This window comes from Colobus angolensis, unplaced genomic scaffold, assembly GCF_000951035.1.
Source record: "Colobus angolensis palliatus isolate OR3802 unplaced genomic scaffold, Cang.pa_1.0 Scaffold161, whole genome shotgun sequence".
Classification (NCBI taxonomy): Eukaryota; Metazoa; Chordata; class Mammalia; order Primates; family Cercopithecidae; genus Colobus; species Colobus angolensis.
The window spans coordinates 6,740,636-6,761,413 of NW_012114722.1; the positions used below are offsets into that span (position 1 = coordinate 6,740,636).

Sequence of the window (20,778 nt, forward strand, 5' to 3'; positions counted from 1 at the left end):
AATCAGTAAAAAGAAGTCATGGGAATGGTGGAAGGTACTTGGATGAACCTCTTAGAATGGTTCCTCTTAGAACAGTGTAAACACATTCATAGCCCATGCAAATGCCAGCCAGGGCATATCCATATCCAAGGAGGCTCTCAATAATCAGCTGGGCAAGATGACCTGTTCTTTCAATGAGTCAACCTTTCCCCAGTTACCTTGATGCTTATTCAATGGGTTAACATACAAAGTGTGCATGGACGCAGCAATATGGTCTTTCCATTGCCAGAGCTAAATTGGCTACCAACTCTTCTGACTGCCCAACCTGCTAATAGCAAAGGCCAATGTTGAACTCCTATTATGGTATAATTTGCCGTGCATTAGCATGTGGCAGATTTATTATAATGGACCCCTTCCCTTATTAAGGAGAAAACTTTGTCCTTGATGCGATAGGTCAGCACAATTGTTCTTGGACTTACAGAATGCCTTTATCCATTGCTGTGGCATCCCACACAATATTGTCTCTAACCATAGGACACATTTATAGTAATGAGTTCACACCCACAGAATAAACTGGCCTTATATGGCCTACTAAAGATTAATTTGTTATTCTAAATTGGAAAAAAAAAAAAACAACCTGCAAGGTTAGGATGCTATGCTGAACAATACAACATGTGGCTTAAACCATGTGGCCAATAAGTGGTGCAATTTCTCTCATAACAAAGAATTAAAAGGTAGGTAGGAGGGGCTCTTCTTACTAGTACAATTCATAATTTCCTTGAACTTTTTTTTTTTTCCGTTTTCACAGTCTTGGTCTTGGTATGTTTGGAAATCCTAGGGTACAAAATGGAAGAATATTTCTACCAGAAAAAAAGAAAAAAAAAATCACGTGTTTGATGAGTAGGAAGCTGAGACTACCCCCATGGCCTTTCGTTGAGCTCCTGATGCCACTAAACCAACAAGCAGAGAAAGGAGTCACTGTATCGGACTAGGTAATTGGTTGTATTTTTAGGGGAAAATTGGGTTGTTGCTACGCAATGACAGCAAGAGGATTATGTTTAGAATCCGAGTACTCCACTGGGGCACCTCTTGTTATTTACTCCCTTGTCCAATTGTCCTTGCCAACTGAAAACTGCAACAACCCAATAAAGGCAGGACCACAAGATCTCAGATCCATCAGGAATAAAGGTCTGTTACACCCTAGTAGGTAAAGAAGCCCATCCATCCAGGTGCTGGCAGCGGGTAAGGGGAGCATGGAATGGAGAGGAAAGGTAGCTATGGAAACCAATTTAGCCTCATGAACAGTTACAGAAGAGACAGATGTAGCACTATGTTTTATGTTCCTTTTCCTCTCACCTTCCCATACCCCATCACTATTTTGATGAATAATGTCAGTGGTGGCTAATATTTTACTTGCAGTGTGATCAAACTGACATCACCTTGAGATGATATGAATCTTGTGTGACTTCATGAAACTTCTTGGCTGGAGGCATAAAATGTTCACTCAGCTGAAGGACAAGAATGAATGCTGAAGTGCAAAAAAGGTGTGCAGCGCTGGATATACCTTTCATTTGCCCCTCCAGCTCCACTCTCTATCCTTCTTTCACTTTCCCCGTGCCTGAGGAGGCTGACCTGTATAGATAACATCAATGAGATCCCATGACTTCTGATTTCCAATTGGGATCAGCTAATGGGGAAGCAGGACAAAAGATCAGAAGAAAGAAAGGAAGTGAACTCAGAGTATTTATTTGTTTAAATGACAGCTCAGTTTTACTCTCTTTGGGCCTAAAAGTAGTGATAGCTCATTGTTACTAGCCTCAAGGTTACCACACTAGCCCTGTGGTTCTCCTATATTCTGCCAACACCTTTGTAAATAGCCCTTTTGTAAATAAACCCTTTTCAAATTATCTGGAGTGTTCCATCTGTTAAATGACTGGATCTCTGATTGATGCAATCTCCCAGGAAATGCTATCAGTGGCTGGGCAGGTATATGACAGATATTTACAAGAAATTTTTTAAAGGGTTTATATATGTGCATATATGGTTATATATTGGGGATAATCAAATCTTGCCCTGCTAATTGATTGCAATGACTTCTAGAATATGATAGATAAAGATCTATGTGATATTACAAAAGATCACTAGACTTATAGAAATTATTTATATAGGATTCTTGGTTAGGTCCAGAAATACATGTCCATCAAGCAGGAGTAGTAACTGCTTAATGAACATAGTATGTCTTTTGTAAAGTCTCCATTTTTTTGGTTGACATTTATCTCTATTTTTATCTTATTTTTATGTACTGGAACATTATTAAGATCATTTTAAGTTATACTAGCTCATGGATTTCATCCACTGGTTTCCCCCTGTTCATTTGTAATAGATGTAATAGGGCCTTAGCTGTGGTTCTTTACTTCGCATTATGTTTGTTGTACTAGTAAAATATTTATGTCAGTAAAGAGACTACAATAGAGAAAATATATTCTTGTGTATTATGTCTGAATAGTGTCTAGATAAATTAATCCTGTGAAGGTTTGAGTAGTGGGTAAATGGGACACATCTTAAAAACAAATTTAGTTAAAGTAATTGAATGAAGATGGGACGGTGGGTAGATGGGTTGAAAATGAGATACTATATAGATAAATAAGTAATAAAGCTATTTGGAGGCACTAAAGAAAAAAAGGATTACAACGACTTCTTTGAAGGGAGATAATCTGTATCTTTGATCTTTGTAAACAGCTTCTGGGAAAAGACATTTCAAAACACTAGAGTTCTTGATTAATCATTCAGAGTAGTAGCTTATTGGAGGGAAAATAAGCATATCCGTGCTCTCCTTAAAACAGTTGTAACTTGCCAAGTTTCTGAACACAAATCATACTCATGCTGGGTTAATGTTACCTGCATCTATCATAAAAATTAACCCAATTTCTCTATCAATTCATATTTGAATATTTTTACATCCAAGAAGTATAAACTCTCAATAGCCTTCTATATAATAAGTATTTTTAAATCAGTGCAAGTCGGATTAATGATGTCTGGCATATTTAAATATGGAAGAATTTTTTTCTCTTGGTTCTAGCAGAAATTCTATGGACTGCATTAGAGTTTCTTTTTATCTTGATATAAATGCTCTTAATATATGTTAAATAATGGATGAACATTGAAAATATACCAAGTGAAAGAAGTGTCACAAAAGACCATAATTATATAATTCAATTTTTATGAAATGTCCACAACAGGGAAATATACAGAGTCAGAAAGTACGTCAGTTGTTGCTTAAGGCTTGAGAGAATGGGTGGGGTAGGAGTAGGGAAGATAAAGGTACAAAGTTTCTTTTTGAGATGATTTACATGTTCTAATATTGTGGTTATATGGAATTCTTGTTTAGGTCCAGAAATATATGTCCATAAAGCAGGAGCAGTGACTGTTTAATCACCCTAGCATGTCTTTTATAAAGTCTGATTATGTCTCCATATATTTGTAAATACACTAAAAACCATTGAATTGTATACTTTAAAGAGGTGAATTTTATGGTATATGAATGATATCTCAACTCAGCTGCTGTAAAACGTAAGGCAAGGAGCTTACACACAACATCTAGTACACTACATTCATTCAGAGTTTTCCTTCTCCCAAGTCTTGATCAACTAATTCAATTTAATGAAAATTAGGAGACACCCATCATATGCAAAACGCCATGTATTATCATTGTTAGAGATAAAAGATGAAGCAGGAGCTACTTTTTTTTTTTTTTTTTTTTTTTGAGACGGAGTCTCGCTCTGTCGCCCGGGCTGGAGTGTAGTGGCCGGATCTCAGCTCACTGCACATTCTCCCGCCTCAGCCTCCGGAGTAGCTGGGACTACAGGCACCCGCCACCTCGCCCGGCTAGTTTTTTGTATTTTTTAGTAGAGACGGGGTTTCACCGTGTTGGCCAGGATGGTCTCGATCTCCTGACCTTGTGATCCGCCCGTCTCGGCCTCCCAAAGTGCTGGGATTACAGGCTTGAGCCACCGCGCCCGGCCTAGGAGCTACTTTTTAAAAAGTTAAAATGCAGCATAGGAGGTGGTGATATCATAATAATGAAATCATCATTATTATGTCGTATGTGATAATGATGATAATTGGAGGTGGAGCATGAAAAAAACACATTTATTGAGCATCTACTATGTGTTAGGAATGTTTAAATACTTTCAATGTTATTTTATCTTATTTTCATAACAATCCTAGATATAGGTACTGATGTGGTTTAGATGTCTGTCCCCTCCAAATCTCATATTGAAAAGTGATTCTCAATATTGGAGGTAGGGCCTAGTGGGAGGTGATTAGATCATGGGGGTTGATCCTTCATGAATGGTTTAGTACCATCTCCTATGTGACAAATGAGTTCTCACTCAGTTAGTTCACAAGAGATCTGGTTGTTTAAAAGTCTGGGACCTCTCCCCATGCCCTTGTTGCCTGTCTCACCATATAAGGTGCCTACTACTGCTTCACCGTCAACCATGAGTGTAAGCTTCCTGAGGCCTTCACCAGAAGCTGAGCAGATGTTGGTGCCATGCTGTACAGCCTGTAGAATCGTGAATCAATTAAACCTCTTTTCTTTACAAATTACCCAGCCTCGGGTATTTCTTTATAGCAATGCAAAAATGGTTTAATACAGATACCATTTTCTCTGATTTTGTATATGAAGAAATTGTGTCATGGAGGTGGTGAAATAACTTATTTTGGGTCACATGTCAAGAAATGGCAGAATGAAAATTTCAACCTTGTGCTGAGCTGAGAGCTGAGGCTCATAACACGTAGAGACCATAGGTCTACAAAATACATAATATAAAGCAAATTAAACTTAAGTGGCATGAAGAGTCAAGAAAAAGTTCTAGAGCCATATGATGAAAGAACACACTTTGTTTGCAGCTCAGGCAGGAATGAGAAAGTCAGTTCAACATTAAATTACATAGGTGATTTTGAATGGTTGTCTATATTTTCATGAGACATTACGTAGTTACAAACCTACATCTCAGATTAAATATGTCTTTTTTGTAAAATAAATAGGGCCAAACAGAAATGACTACAGAAATGTCACAATGTCAAATGCAACTTTTCTTCAAAATAAATGTGTAATTATCAAGAGTTGTCACAAGATAAAAAACAAGAACTCTTAAATTTTATTGTTTCCTTATCTCCAATCTAAATCTTCACCTGAAGCCTGAGATGTTTCAAATTCCTTTTGTGATCAAAATCAAATTGTGAATCTAGAGTGTATCGATTTTTCCCATCTCCCATCTTCTTTCTTATTTACTTTCTCACTGCTGCCCTTTCCATAGCCAAAGCGAGTTGAATGTTACAGCTAAAGCTATACTCCTTACTAATCACATAAGGCAGATCACTAATAACCACTTTAGTGCTTTTCAAATAGCGACGAAATTATGTTGCTCTTAATTTAGAAGCACATATTAAATGTTCAACTAAATCTATTCAGTCTATTATCCTCCATATTTCTATAGCACTGTCTCTGCCATAAGTTCTATAATTAATACAAAAAATACCATTCCTCTTCTTCATCAGGTACTCATAAGTACTTTTAAAATTTCCTTCTCAAACACTTTACTGGAACTTTTTTACTGCAATCAACAGAATAATGTAGTTTTATTTCCTAGGCAGCATTTCTGATAAGCATGAAATATGGTAGACCACTCTCTCCCTCAATCATTACACAAAAACCAACGCAAATAAAACGAGTATTTCCTTCTACTATGGCATAAATATCACTTCTGAGTCAATCTGTAGACTACAGAAGAATGTGATACAAGAAGGTGAGACATTTTATGTAAATAATGAAATAGACGTTCTAGAGTTCTGTGTTATTGGTCAGATTAGGTTAGGTGATTCTGCAGTAATAAAAAGACCCCAAATCTCAGTGGTTTCACACATAACAGTTTATTTCTTACATTTAAAAAACGTACTGCAAGTCCATCAGAACTCCAGTCAGGTCCCTTCTAAATAGCGACCTAAGGATCCAGGTTGCATCCGTCTTGTAAGTATGCCATTTGGAACATCTTGCATTCAGGTCACCATGACAGGCAAAAGAAAACTGGAGGGTCATGCAGAACTTTTTACAGTCCAAAATAGAAATAGAAAATCACTTCTGTTTACAATCCCTCTGCTTGAAGTAGTCAAATGGTATTGCCTAACTACAAGAGGTTTGGAAGTGAATGGGAGCAGATAGATATACAATGAGCTGTAAATGCTTTTGCCATATTCTACAAATAATATAAGCTTATAAAAAGCATTTTAATGAACAATTCTCAAAAACTCTATATGGATACAAAATATTTCATAAATGTAATAGTTTTTATCAGCATAAACATATATTTTTAGGAAAAAGCTAAAGTTATGAAGCTCCGAGGTGATCTAACATGGCATCACTATATGTTCCAAGAACCCTAATGAGAGATTCCAGTATTTCCAATGCAAAAAATTTGGCAAGCCAACATGTTATTTATGTAGCAGATGTTTTTTATCCTTATAATTTTACTTGTGATTGAAGGTAGCTGAGATAAAATCTGCTATTTAAAAACAATAGCTATTGAGCCTTTCATCATGCCAAAACACTTTGTACCTATGACATTACAATTAGCACATCCTCCATCACAGGTGGTTTTTGAGACACAAATTTATAATTTATGTTACTCTGATATATAAAAATGTAAAGTAAAAATATTTTTTCACTTATTTTTACACTAGTGGTAAAAGTGAATCAGCAACAGATACAAGGCACCAAATTGTAGTAAAATATGGACACAGGAAGATCAATGATGTCATTATCACCTACATTTAACTTCTATATAAATTCAATATTAATGCTTAAGACAACAATCTTTTCAACAACAATCTTACTAAGATTTTGGCAGTAGTTTCATGTAACACACGGCGTACTAGAGGTCTGGCACTCAACTTGCGTACAGTAACCAGCTTCAATATGAAGGCATTACATATTTTTTTTAAAAAAAACCTTTTCACATGCTAAATATTTTGGCAAGGGTGCAATTAAATACCGTAATGAAATTAATATAGCAAAATTAAGAAACTACAAACTTGAAACTTATATCCTAAGCATAAATCATATCTTAAAAAAGGATCACCAGTTATATAGAATATGGTCAGATAATTAAAACTTAACAGTATAAAACATGCAAAAAAATTTTCAGAATATTTCTTAATCAAAAAACATCAGGGTCTGTTTAGAATGATTCCCATAGAAAATGGGTATAAAGTTATTTCAAATCATGTAATATTGTAATACTAAATATTATTCAGTACTGTATAGTAAACAGTACTGAAGAAGAGGTAAATTTCATAGATATGGGGGCTTACTTATGCTGTAAACTTCTGTCCTTCTTGTTCACTTGAAGCAGCATACAACACCCCAGAATTTCATAAAGTAAGAAAAGGATAGCTGCTGCTCTGGCAAAAATAGGATGTGTAAGAGTCAAAGGCACACTATTCAGCTAGCCACAGTGATTAGCAAACACTTGCCCTTCCCACCCCACATGCTCTTTCCCCATGTAAACAAAGATTCATTAAAGAAAAAAGTAAAATGAACTAAACTTATCTACAAAAGCAAGGAATTTGAGACATCAATATTAAGTCCTTGCATCAAAAACACCAACTACAATTGTCTGGAAATTACGTTTATATTTCACTTATGATGATATTTCAAAGATGTATTCAAATTAAATACATTTAACCTTAGATACACTTTTTTTTTTGTCAAAGTTATTCATTATCTAACACATTTTACTTTAATTTCAAACATTTTATTCACTGGTATGACAACAGAATTTTAGCTCTCAGAGGAATTAACCATTGGAAGGAAGGACAAGCAAACAAAGAAAAATGTATATTTAAGTTGCCAGCAGCCATTATGCCCCTTTCTGGCACAGTGGGATTTGATAGGCAACTCAAAGTCCAGAAATAATTCTACTAACACAGGGAAACTCGGCAAACTCACTGTTGCTTTTTTTCTTGATGTTATCTTGACTTGTGACTTGATCCAGACTTCTTTTTCTTCTTCTTACTACGTTTCTTGTGCTGTTTCTTCTTCTTCTTCTTTACTTTTTCCTTTGCTTGTTCTCGCTCTTCACACCTTCTCTTCTTTTTTGCTTGCACATCTTCTTCATAATCTGATTCAGATGAGGACTCAGATGATAAAGGTTTATCATCAGGATAACTTTTCTTTCTCTTCTTGCTGAGGCTTCTTATATCCTTTTCTTTCTCTGTTTCATTCTTTGACTTCTTTTTCTTTTTTACAGACTCCTTGCTCTCCGATTCTGATTCATACGTAGAGCTTTGGGATGATTTGTATGAACGGTTCTTCTTTTTCTTTCTTTTTTTCCCTTGTTTCTTTTCCTCATCCTCAGAATCTGAAGAACTGCTTGAAGAATCAGAGCTTGATGAAGAAGACGAAGACCGACAAGATTTCTTCTTTTTCTTTCTCTTTCTTTCTCTTTTTTTAGATGAGCTCTCATTTCCACTTAATAATTTCTCTCTGCTTTTTTCAAGTTCTTTCTTCCAATTTTCATTCATTTTTTCTTCAAATTCAGCTAATGCTTTTGAGCCTGTTTTTTTATTTTCTAATTGTTTCTTTACTTCTTCCCAGGTGGGCCTTGGTCGATTTAGATAATCTTGGATTGTTGGGCCCACAGATTGAGTTGGGCCTCTCCATCTGGCCATTGCAATAGGATTCATATAGGCTACCCGATTATCCCGCTTCCCCATGGTGCCTGATGTTTCCAAGGGCAGACTCTCAGTTGCCAAAGAGAACAAAGATAGATACTCTCCTTAAATTCTTTATCTAGAGAAATATCAAGCAAGCTCCATTCTGTAAGAGAAGCAGATGGAATGATTACAAATCAACTTTAATATAAAGACAAAAGAAACATATACGCTTAATTGTTCACTGCCTATCACATAGTACAGTAGAAATTTCCAAAATCTTATACCATGGGAGCAAACAATATACACATTTAAAAATTTTAAATATTACAGACACTGTGGTATAAACATAATATAAACTAAAAGTGTTTCATGTGCCTCATGCAAGATTCTGAGAGACCCCTAAAATATTTAATAGCCATTTTCTCCAACATTGTATGATACTTACCTTTTTCCTTTATTTCATTCCTGCTTTATATAATATATATAGAGAAATTTATATAACTAAAATCTGTACCACACAGACCTTCGCCAATTCAGGAAAGTGCAACACAACCCTCTCCACTCCTTTTGACAGAAGTCCAGGAGTCATAATTGAAAAATCCTTCTCCCTCAACTGTCAAATCCAGTACATTACTAAATCCAGATATTTAAACCTCCACAATAGGCCTCATATCCATTCACTTGTCTCCAAATATACTGTCAACTTAGTCCAGGCCATTATCATCTCTCACTTGGGCTATTAATCTCTAGTACCTAGCTAGTGTTTATTCTCCATCAAGGACTGCTTAGTGTTTGCAATGGATTATCTCATTCAATCTCAAGGCCAAACCTATGAAGTTGGTCCTATCATTGTCTCTGTTTCACAGAAAGATAAACCAAGGTTTAGAGAATTTGAGTAAAACTCAAAATTTGAACATGAAGTAACATGGCTAATAAATGGCATATCCAGGATTTAACCAAAGGCAGCCTGATTCCCAACTCTGCACAAATAAGGCAACACCAAATTGTCTCCTTACATCAACCTCTCAATAGCATTTTTCCACCCTTACTCCCTTTTATTCTAGTCCCACACTGTAAACAGACGGATCTTAAAAAACTCCAGTGGCTTTACATTTTAATGAAAATCAAATCCAATCTCCCATAAGGTCCTACATGATGTGCCCTACTTCTGTCTCTTACTTTTGTCTTGTTTCACTCACTCTTTTTCTCAATTCTTTTCATTTGGTTCCTGAAACATGCTGAATTATAGGTTTAGCCAGCATGGCCAATTCCACCTCATCCTTTAGGTTTCAGCTTAAATGTCAATTCCTTAGAAAGTCAACTATTAGGCCAGGCGTGGTGGCTCAAGCCTGTAATCCCAGCACTTTGGGAGGCCGAGACGGGTGGATCACGAGGTCAGGAGATCGAGACCATCCTGGCTAACATGGTGAAACCCCGTCTCTACTAAAAAATACAAAAAACTAGCCGGGCGAGGTTGTAGTCCCAGCTACTCGGGAGGCTGAGGCAGGAGAATGGCGTGAACCCGGGAGGCGGAGCTTGCAGTGAGCTGAGATCCGGCCACTGCACTCCAGCCCAGGCCACTGAGCGAGACTCCGTCTCAAAAAAAAAAAAAGAAAGTCAACTATTAGGTTAAACTATGTAAAACTATTTTATGGGACGCAAACAGTTTAAAGAGCAACAACTTTTAATGGCTTAAACTTATACTAAAGTGGTTTGCCTCTCTGTCTACCGCTCATCCTCATTTTTCTGTATGACAGTTCATTGTTTCTTTTATTCAAAACATTTATGAAATTGGTAATTATTTTATTTCTGATTATTCTGTTATACGTGTAACCACTGCTAAAGGTCATGTGTGGCCTATCTTATTCACCATGGTGTTCCCATTACATGACATAGAATCTGGCCCATATTAAGCACTCAATAAATATTTTCTCAATAATAAACAAACAAATAAATGTATGGATGGATGGATGGGTAACTCTGGGTGTGAGGAAGATTCAGGGGGAGCGTCCTGGAGGTGGTGATGTCTGTTTAGGGTCCTAAAGAATGAACAGGCATTTACCCAGAAAATGAGGAAATTAAGGACAATCTTGGCAGAAGAAACATGAGAAAAGAGCAGCAGATATTTAGTGTTGATGGAACTTAAAGATCAAGAGGGCAGGGGGAAGGAGGTAAGTTTGCAGAGATAAAAAGAAGCCTAAATATGGAGGCCCTCTTAGGTCATTTGAAAATCTTGGATTTTGTCCTATAGTTGATAGGGAGCCAATAAAGTATTTTATATAGAAGAGAAAGATGATCAGACATATCACAGATTTTTCTATCAGTCTCCATCTTAAATCTGATCCTTTAAGTCAACCTAGCATACCAACCCATCATAAGCTCAATGCTATAGACATTTCAGTGACTCTTGGTGATAGTTTCCAACACCTTATTTTCTGTGTTCTTGATCTTATGCTCCTTCCTCTTTAGTTATAGGCAGCCCTTTTAGGTCTTTCTGTAATTTTCATTTTTACTCTCAAATATCATCATGTCTCTGATTTGACCATCTGAAACTCTTAAATACTTCAGTTCATATTCAACTGACAGCTTCTTTCTGTTACTTGACACAATAGAATAATCCATTCTAATTTCAGTTCCTTGAGACCTAGTCTTGACATCAGCTAGAAAGATAGGCAAAGGCCATTTAACAAAGGCTTTGGGTGGTATGCTAAGGAGGTTGGAATCTCTCCTGTGGGATTTACAGTGAAGCTAATGGGGAGACATTATTTTAAGCAGAAGAATGATACGGTCATATTTGAGTGTTTAAGGACAATTATTTACAGAGTAAAAGATGGACTGAAGTCAGGTTAAGACAGAAGGCAACGAGATCACTTAAGTTTTCATGTAGACAAGAAATAAAAGAGTCTGAACTCAAACAGTGACACTGTGAATGATAATACTGAGAAATATATGAGACATGTTGAGAAGATTCTATTGAAATTAGTGACAAATTGGATACAAAGGGTGAAAAAGAGAAAGGAATATGGGGTAAGGCTCTGGCTCGACACATTAGACCAAAGGCAATGGCAATGACTAGGTAATAGAGAAAATGGCACAGACTTCAAGAAATGGTTCTAGTTTCCATTTTGGACTCCTGAAGTTTGAAGTGTCTATGAGATTTATGAACAATTATGCATGTAAGAAAGAGGATGTATGGGTATTGGCACTTTGGAAAGTGATCTGAGTTAGAGATACTGAGCTGGCAGTCACTGAGTGATAGCTAGGGTCATGAGAGAAAACTAAATTACTTTGCAGGGAAATTTCAAATGAAAAAAAGTTTGAGCACTGGATCCAACTGAACACCAACATGCAAGGGGTTGGCAGTGAATGAAAAACCTACAAAGTATACGCTAAGAAATTAGCCAGAGTGGTAAGAGCAGGACCAGTATCAGAAAAGAGTCACAGAAACACAGGGAGAATAAAGTTACAAGGTAAGCGTAAGAATCCTTATGACTCTGTAATGTTTAAATTTTCTACAAAAAGCAAGTATTGTCCTTACCTTTGAAAAATTCATAAAAATAGAAAAGATGTTATAGACAACAGTATTAAATGCAGCAGATCAGTCAAATTCAGATCTGAAAATGTCCATTATACTTAGCTATTAAGAAGTCATTAGTAACCTTTGCTAATGCAATCTCAACTAAGAGGTAAAGGCAGAAGCCAGGTGACAGGGGGTTAAAAGACTGAATTGAAAGGAGAATGCAGAGACCTAGAGTACACAGACACAGTCAATACAGAAAGTAAAGAGATAAGAAGGCAACCATGAAAGATGCGGAGTTAAAATTCTTTTATGATTTTTTTTACATGAAAGAAACTTGAGCATATTCATAGGGCATCTAGAAGGATAAAGTACAAAGAAAACATGTTTCAAAAACATAGGTAAGAGAAGAAATAGCTAATGTGGCAATATCATAGAGAAAACAGAAAGGAATGAAATTAAACTCAGAGGTAGAAAGAATTTATTTTCCCAAGAGCAGAGGCAAAGAATAAAGAAAGGGAATGGATGCAGGATTTTTTGGAGGGTGGTAGGAGGTAAAAGGGAGAAAGATGAAGTATTTCTCACATAATAGCCTTCATTTTCATTCAGTGGTAGGTGCCAAGGTCGTCTGTCTGCTAAGATTAAGATAGGATAGGAGTTTTGAGACCAGTAATTGAAATTTGGAGTAACAGCAGAGAACGGGAGAGGGTGTTGTCACCACGTAAGTGTTGCTGGAGTTATTCTGAACTGAAGAATCTGTATGATTCTTTCCTAGAGGATAAATTATATTGAGAAAAGAGAAAAAGTAACACCAACAAAGTCTCTTGCTCAAATACTCTGTTTTAAAAGCATTGTGACTTACCCTCTCTATTTCTATTATAGAACAAGAGTAACTTGATTTTCTGTATGTCTACTTATTTTCATGAAATATGCTAAAATCCTATAAAGGTTAGATGTAAATTGTGACAATCATGCTAGTAATCTGGATATTATAATAATATTTGTTCATTGATTCTTACAATTCCCTTTTGATCATATATTATGTGCCAGATACTATGCAATGGATATTACAGTTTAGTAAAGGTAATAGTTATTACACAAATATGAAACAAATGAGTATATAATCATAATCATGATTGGGGAGATGAAGGAAAAGTACAGGATGCTATGAAAGAAACAGAGACCTGATTCAGAAGGGAAGGTCAAGTCTGAATTACTGACATATCATCTGAGACTTGTGGCATAAACCAGAGCTAGCCAGAAAAAGCAGTTAAACAGGATGGGAGTAATAAAAGAGCCAAAATTGATTCAATGACCCAAGCAGAAGGAATATCAGATGCTAAGGCCTTGAGGTACAAAGGACAAGCTGAATACAGTGCAAAATATTCATATCACTTTTATAAACTAGTAATCATCTCAATTTCTCCTTTTTGAAAGTGATTATACCATCTGTTATGAAACATACTTAGGTAAATGTCAATATAAATGTAAGCTCACAGAAAAGATATTTTAATGTTTCACAATGTAGTTTCTACCACAAATATCACTAAAACTAGTTATTTTAAAGGCCACCTCTACATCATTTAAAGATTATAAATGATTCCAATGAATTTTCACTGAGATGTATAATTGTAGATAAATTTTCACAGATACATAAATTTGAGTTGAAATATCTTTTTCAAAGTAGCTGGCAATTCCTCTAAGCCTTAATCTGAAACATTCAACTCTTCCGCAAATATCTGGGCATTTGGATGAGGCTCCTATTTAAAAAATCCTTAATGTTCTTTATTCACACTAGCTCATGTAAGTTACCATGCTGCTGAAACAAATGTATCTTAGAAATAAAGGATTTAAGATAGGAATGGGTCTGTCAAATTATAAAATGACGATAATCTTCACATATAACAATATCTTTAATTACCGCAATATGTTTGGCCATTTCACATTGGATGATAATACAGAAAATAACAATAGTGCAATCTAAGTCATAGGATAAATGAAAAATAAAGAGGGTTTTTTGGAAAATTTAATCATATATCATAATTTCCATGAAATACATAGCTCTAGCAATGGTGTGTAATATAACATCCTTTTTTTCCTAAATAAAAGCCAAGCATGAGCACATCCTATTCTAGTTGTCAACATGACTGTTCTGAAGCAGAAATGATCACTCTTATCCTGACTGGAATCAACATGGTAGAAAACCGTGCAGTGTGGAAACAATTCTTCTCATGTATATTCCCTCCAGCATAGTTCTGTCATGGAGCATTTGTCATTCTAAGGAAAATGTGAGAACTTAAAATATGTCTTCCTCTTTCTTCCCTCTACAGAACTGTCAAGTGACAAACAGTCAGTCTCTGCCATCTTAAGGATGACATCTGAAAGCTTATAGAAGCAACAAAATATTGTAGATGGAAGTGATAAGATAGAAAAGAATGACGTGAGAGGGTAGAAGCTCCAAGTATAAATGTTTGTCAAATGTTTGTTTTGAAGAAATGAGCACTTCACCCTCTCATTTACCTTAATATAGTAAGACATTTTGAATTTTGTATTCAGAAAAACACATCATCACTATTGTTTAGCTTTTATGCCAATCAAGTGATATGTATTTTTTAAACATGCTTTTTATTTAAAATAGTTTTAGGTTTACAGAAAATTTGCAAATATTGTACAGAGAATTCCTGTATCCCCTGCATCTAGTTTCTCTTACCATTAATATCTTACATTGATATGGAACATTTACCACAACTAATGAACCAATACTGACACACTATTGTTAACTAAAGTCCATTCTTATTCAAAGTTCCTTAGTTTTCAGCTAAGTCCTTTTACTGTCCCAGGAATCCATCTAAGATGCCATATTACAAGTAGGCATCATGTCTCCTAGACTCCTCTGAACTGTGGCAGAGGAATTTGTTTTTGACGACTGTTACTGTCTTGAGGAGTAATCATCAGACATTTATTTTATAGAGTATTTATTTTATATTTATTTTAATTTATTTTATTTTTGAGACAGGATCTCACTCTGTTGCCCAGGCTGGAGTGCAGTGGCACCATTTTGGCTCACTGCAACCTCTGCCTCCTAGGCTCAAGCGATTCTGTTGCATCAGCCTCCTGCGTAGCTGAGACTACAGGCACGTGCAACCACATCTGGCTAATTTTTGTATTTTTTCCTAGAGACAGGGTTTCGCCATGTCACCAAGGCTGATCGCGAACTCCTGGACTCAAGTGATTCGCCTGCCTTGGCCTTCCAAAATGCTGGGATTACAGGCGTGAGCCACAGTGCCTAGCCTGGAATGCTTTTCAATTTGGGTTTGTCTAGTATTTTTTTTTTTTATCGTAGCTATACTTAGATTGTAAGTTTTTGGGAGAAATAACACAAAGGCAATGTACCATTCTCATCACATCATATCAAGGGTATGTACTACTAACTTATCACTAAGGTTACTAACTTTGATCACCTGACCAAAGTAGTATTTATCAGCTTTCTCTACTCTAAGACTATTCTCTTCCCATTTCCATACTGTACTCTTTGGGAAAAAAGTCACCATGTGCAGCCCACACTTACAGAATGGGAAGTTACGTTCCAACTTCTTGATGGCGATATCCCCACATAAATTTTCTGGAACGCATCTGTACAGGAGATTTTTCCATTTATCCCCATGTGTTAAGTCACTTCTTTATACCAGTATGGATTTATGATTATTAACTTTATACTTTGGGTAATATTTCAACACAATTTTATTTTGTTGCTTAAACTATTCCAGCTTTGGCCACGGAAAGCTCTTTTAGTTAGCTCCTGTGTCCCTCTGACATTAACTCCCTCATTTTGTTTCTTAAGTACTCCCTTACCTGCTGGCTCTTACAAGATGCTCCAGTATAATTTTGTATAACCCCTGCATTAGCCCTAGAATCAGCCATTTCTTCAGAGCCCGGGTGCCTTTTACTACTATAATAGGAAACAAGACCTTGGCACTGGGTGTGCTCATTGCTATTGGGTATTGTTTCTTCTAGGCCTTCTCAATGGACAGAGCTACAAAATATATAAAATGTTTTCAATTCATTCAATCACATATTAAGTTTAAATTAAGTACTTGGCACCAGACAGGAATTATTTAAAGATGATATATAGAATACTGTGTTGACTATAATGGACATCTAGGTGATATGACTGAATCATCATCGACAAAGTCCATTTATTTCTCAAGTAGCAGGAATGGATCTGTCCTGCATATACTTATGAAATTATTTGAAAGTCTAAGAGTATAGTCTAATAAAAAGAGTAAAATTCACAAGCTTTGTCCCTTTAGCACTTTACCCTAGTCAAGAAGCCATGAACTAAATAACAACAGTTTCTATAGTTCCAGTGTCAATGCTTTAGGAAATCCTCTGTAGAAAACCATTATATACATAAATACCAAATTCAAATATGCATTTTCCAAGAAGGTACTTGTTTTGAAAATGCATTTCATATGTTTTGGATACTCACTAGCAACTTTCTTGATTCTTTCTTGACAACAGATTTTGCTCTAGAGCACTATGTTCAGATGTAGTGGGATATGACTATACATGAAGTAACCAAAATGTCCTAGAGTCCTGAAAATTCCAGCCCCTCTATTCCATGGGTCACCTTACATGAAACAAATCTAATAAAATACTAGTTTCTTTCCATCTGTGTGATATGACTACTCATATAAAAATACACCCCAAACAAATAAGGTTTGCCCTATGTTCTCTGCCCATTGTCCCTGCTCTTATTTAACAAATGTCTTGTAAGTTTTGTAGAAATCCTTGACAAGGTTCTTCAAATTACAATCTTATTAAGCTAGTGTTGTTCAGCACTGAACACCTAAAATCAATTTTATTTTGATTTGACCAGTATGCAAATGAAAAATTATTTCAGGCTGGGCGCGGTGGCTCAAGCCTGTAATCCCAGCACTTTGGGAGGCCAACACGGGCGGATCACGAGGTCAGGAGATCGAGACCATCCTGGCTAACACGGTGAAACCCCGTCTCTACTAAAAAAATACAAAAAACTAGCCGGGCGAGGTGGCGGGCGCCTGTAGTCCCAGCTACTTGGGAGGCTGAGGCAGGAGAATGGCGTAAACCCGGGGGGCGGAGCTTGCAGTGAGCTGAGATCCGGCCACTGCGCTCCAGCCTGGGCGACAGAGCGAGACTCCGTCTCAAAAAAAAAAAAAAAAAAAAGAAAAATTATTTCAAACTTTCATGGTGAGATCAAACTGGATTTTCCATTTATTTCTTATAATTTCATCTACATTTTAGTTTTAAACTAAAGCAATATATTTTATAGTAGAGGACCATAATATGCCCTTTGAGGCAATATACTGTGCATACAAACTGATTTGCAATCTAAAATATGTCAACAATTCCCTAGCATCTAGTTGTGCCAAGATACACTTGTCATCTCTTCTAACAACTTATCAAAGATAAGGCCTTAAGCATAGGAAGCAAAATACCAGGGGAGTTCTTTACTATTTTTCCCAGTGAACATAATTCAAAACATATCTATTTGTGCATGGCTTTAAATAGCATTACTTGGTTTTACATGTATCAGTGCCTTCTGCAAACTGCCACTCCCACATAAATTTTTTAATGTATTTCTGAAAACAGAACAGAGAATTTGATGCAAATATACTGGCTGAGAAACAGCCAAAAGTAATACAGTTATTTATTGAAGCTGGATATACTTATATGAGTTTTAGATTTTCTCACATTAGAAATGTCTATATATATGTACATGTCCTTAAAATCCAAAGGCCAGAGTACATTTGTTAACATAACTAAATTATAGATGGCTACTGAAAATAATAGCATGGAATGGTCAGAAGCATCAAAAACTGTGCTAATTAATATTATCATTATCATACTGGAATCAAAAAGGACTACATTTCCATAACTGGCATGATTTGAAAAACCATGTGGAGGGATCACTCAGTATTCATCCTCAGAGGGAGAAAATTTAAAATGGAAAAATGTCTTAAGTTGAGGTTGAAACTGGATGGCAAAAATATATAATCTAAATGTAGGTGATTCATTCATTCACTCAACAAATTTTTACTGAGATCCTACTGTGAACCACACACTGGTGTTAGAGAAGGCTTTATGGGGCTTGCTTTTTAGAGGAGGAAAATAATTAGCAAATTTGGGTTTTATTCCAAATATATCAGAATGAGTTTAACCAGGACTTTAATAGAAAATATTGGGAGTGGCAGTTGGGGGATGGATAGAGGAAAAAGTTAAGTGACATAATGAGAAAACAGGCAGATAAATCTAGAATGTAGAAGATTCCATAAAACAAATAGCTGATTTCTTCTATAAATAAATTTCATGGAATAAAAGAAAAATTATTTTAGGAAAAAAACTTTAAAGAGTTATAACCGTGATTTAATCCTAGTTCAATTAAAAAAAAAAAAAAAAACATGTATCAGAGACTTCTTTCTAGAATGATGAAACGTTCTCAGATTAAGATGATGGCTGTACAACTTTTGTAAATTTGCAGTAAATCATCAAACTGTACACCTACAATAAATAATTATCATGGTATAAAAACTCCAATTAAACTGTTAAAAACTGGGTGCAGGCATCAAAGATATCTAATACTGATTAGGCATTAGATGATAGGAAAATACTTTAAGTAGCTTAAATATGATAATACTGAGATTACAGAGAATGCCTTTATTTTTTGGCAAAATATGCTGCGATATATGCATATGAAGCATCATGAGGTCTGTAACTTACTTTCAAATTATGCAGCAAAACAGAGAAAGCAAATAGAACAAAATGATAACAGTTCTTGACTCTACTGTGGGTATGTAGGTGTTAGTCTTCAGGTTTTCCAAGTGCTTAAAAATTTCATAAGAAAAAGTTGGAAAATATATTATTTTTAAGAGATTAAAAGAAAGTCACTGGAAGATATTAGGTAGGGAATGACAATCTGTTGTTACTGGTCATATTAACAAACAAATTGGACCTGCTTACTATATGATTTGATCAGTTAGACAGAAATATCTCAATGCTGTGAATACTGAATACATTTAGTATTTATTAGAAAAAATAATTGATGATGAAACTACAGATAGACTTGGCCTAATGTCATGTGTGTGGCAGTACGAATAGTGGTAATGCAATTCACCTTTCCTTTCTGCTTTCTCTGTCGCATCTTTTACCTTTCAGTTTTGGCTAGTTTACTTTTGTTACGCCAAACACATAAAAGTCAAGAATCCCTAAGGTACATGGTATAATAACCAGAGACCTTAACTAAATCTATGAACTCCAACCTAAATAATTTAGCCACTGATTAACTCTTCCTCTTTATCTTCTGCCAAATTCATTCTCCCCTCTGTCTATACTTCAGGCTCAGTAGCTTCTTTCTGTCAGTATCCCTGATAGGCCATATTCCCTCTGCCCAATACCTTTTCAAGTACTATTCCCTCCCTAAGTGCAACCTTAGTATCATTTACATAGGGAAGTCTTTCTTGATGTCCTTGAAAAAGTTAGGTGTGGTAATTATACTCTAATTATTTGTGTAATCATTTGTTTAACACAATTTCCCCCAACTAGATCATGGATTCTATGAGGAAAGGATTGTCTTGAGAGTTCACCACTGAAGCTCTCAAAAAAATAAGCAAAAATACATGCTATTATTTATCTCATTTATAAACCAAAAGAAACCACCTGTATTACCCTCATTTCCTCTAAAATCTGTTGCTCCATTTCTCTGCTTACTGTTTTAGCAAAACTCCTGGAAATAGCTACTTACAAAAAGTTTTCAACTCCTTCTCAGTTTCTCTTGAATTCATAGCAATGGAACTTTCACCTCAACCACTCCAAGGGAATTTTCCTGTCTAGGTTATGAATGACCTCCATGTCACTAAATCTCATGATCAATGATTATTCTTCATTTTAACCTCATGGATCACTGTAATTTGACAGAGTGGATCACTCCCTCTTCCTTGAAACACTTACCTCAGTTGGCTTCCAGGATAACACACACTCTAGGTTTTCCTCTCACCTTTCCCAGCTGCTTCTTTCTAAGTTCCTTTTCAGGTTCTTCCACTTTTATCACAGAAAAATGAGAAATAAGATAATGTTTGTCAAAGTTATTGCACTAACATGGCAGTAAATTTTAGGTTACAGAACTAAAACTTAGAGTCACGAAAAATGTAAGAAAATTTGAAGAGGTGCGTGACCAGAACAAAATATTGTTTTATCAGGCAAATTAATCACCCTTTTTAGAAAGTTACAATTAGCACTTTCTTACCATTATTGTTATTTATTCAATTGTAAACAACTATCTACTACAAAGAACTATAGATTGGTCCCTGCTCTCCCACTTTTTCTACCTATAATTGTTTACCTAATGTATTCCTTCCTCACTGCCTATTGAAACCACTCTACCCTCAATCTAATCATTATTCTAAAACCCAATTTCTTTAAACAAAATTATTCCCCATCACCTACACTTCTTTTTTATATTTCAATAGTACTTTAAACCTAATAAAGTAAATTAATGAAAGAGTGACTGCGGTAATATTTATAAAATAATT

At 35.6% G+C, this 20,778-nt stretch overlaps 1 protein-coding gene across 3 annotated transcripts in view; it reads right to left on the bottom strand.

The window, feature by feature from the left end:
• Positions 1-5,901: 5,901 nt before the first annotated feature.
• The window catches only part of FAM133A (family with sequence similarity 133, member A), a 40,735-nt gene continuing 25,858 nt past the window's right edge, over positions 5,902-20,778 (bottom strand). For 2 of the 3 annotated variants that reach the window (XM_011937276.1, XM_011937277.1), the window contains 2 exons: positions 20,198-20,287; positions 7,577-8,857 (listed from right to left, as the gene is read on the bottom strand). In XM_011937276.1, the coding sequence (XP_011792666.1) occupies positions 8,008-8,754 (747 nt within the window). In that variant the 5' untranslated portion in view covers positions 8,755-8,857; positions 20,198-20,287 and the 3' untranslated portion in view covers positions 7,577-8,007. Of the gene's footprint in view, positions 8,858-20,197; positions 20,288-20,778 lie in introns of all 3 variants that reach the window. The other variant, XM_011937275.1, reaches the window with a different exon arrangement.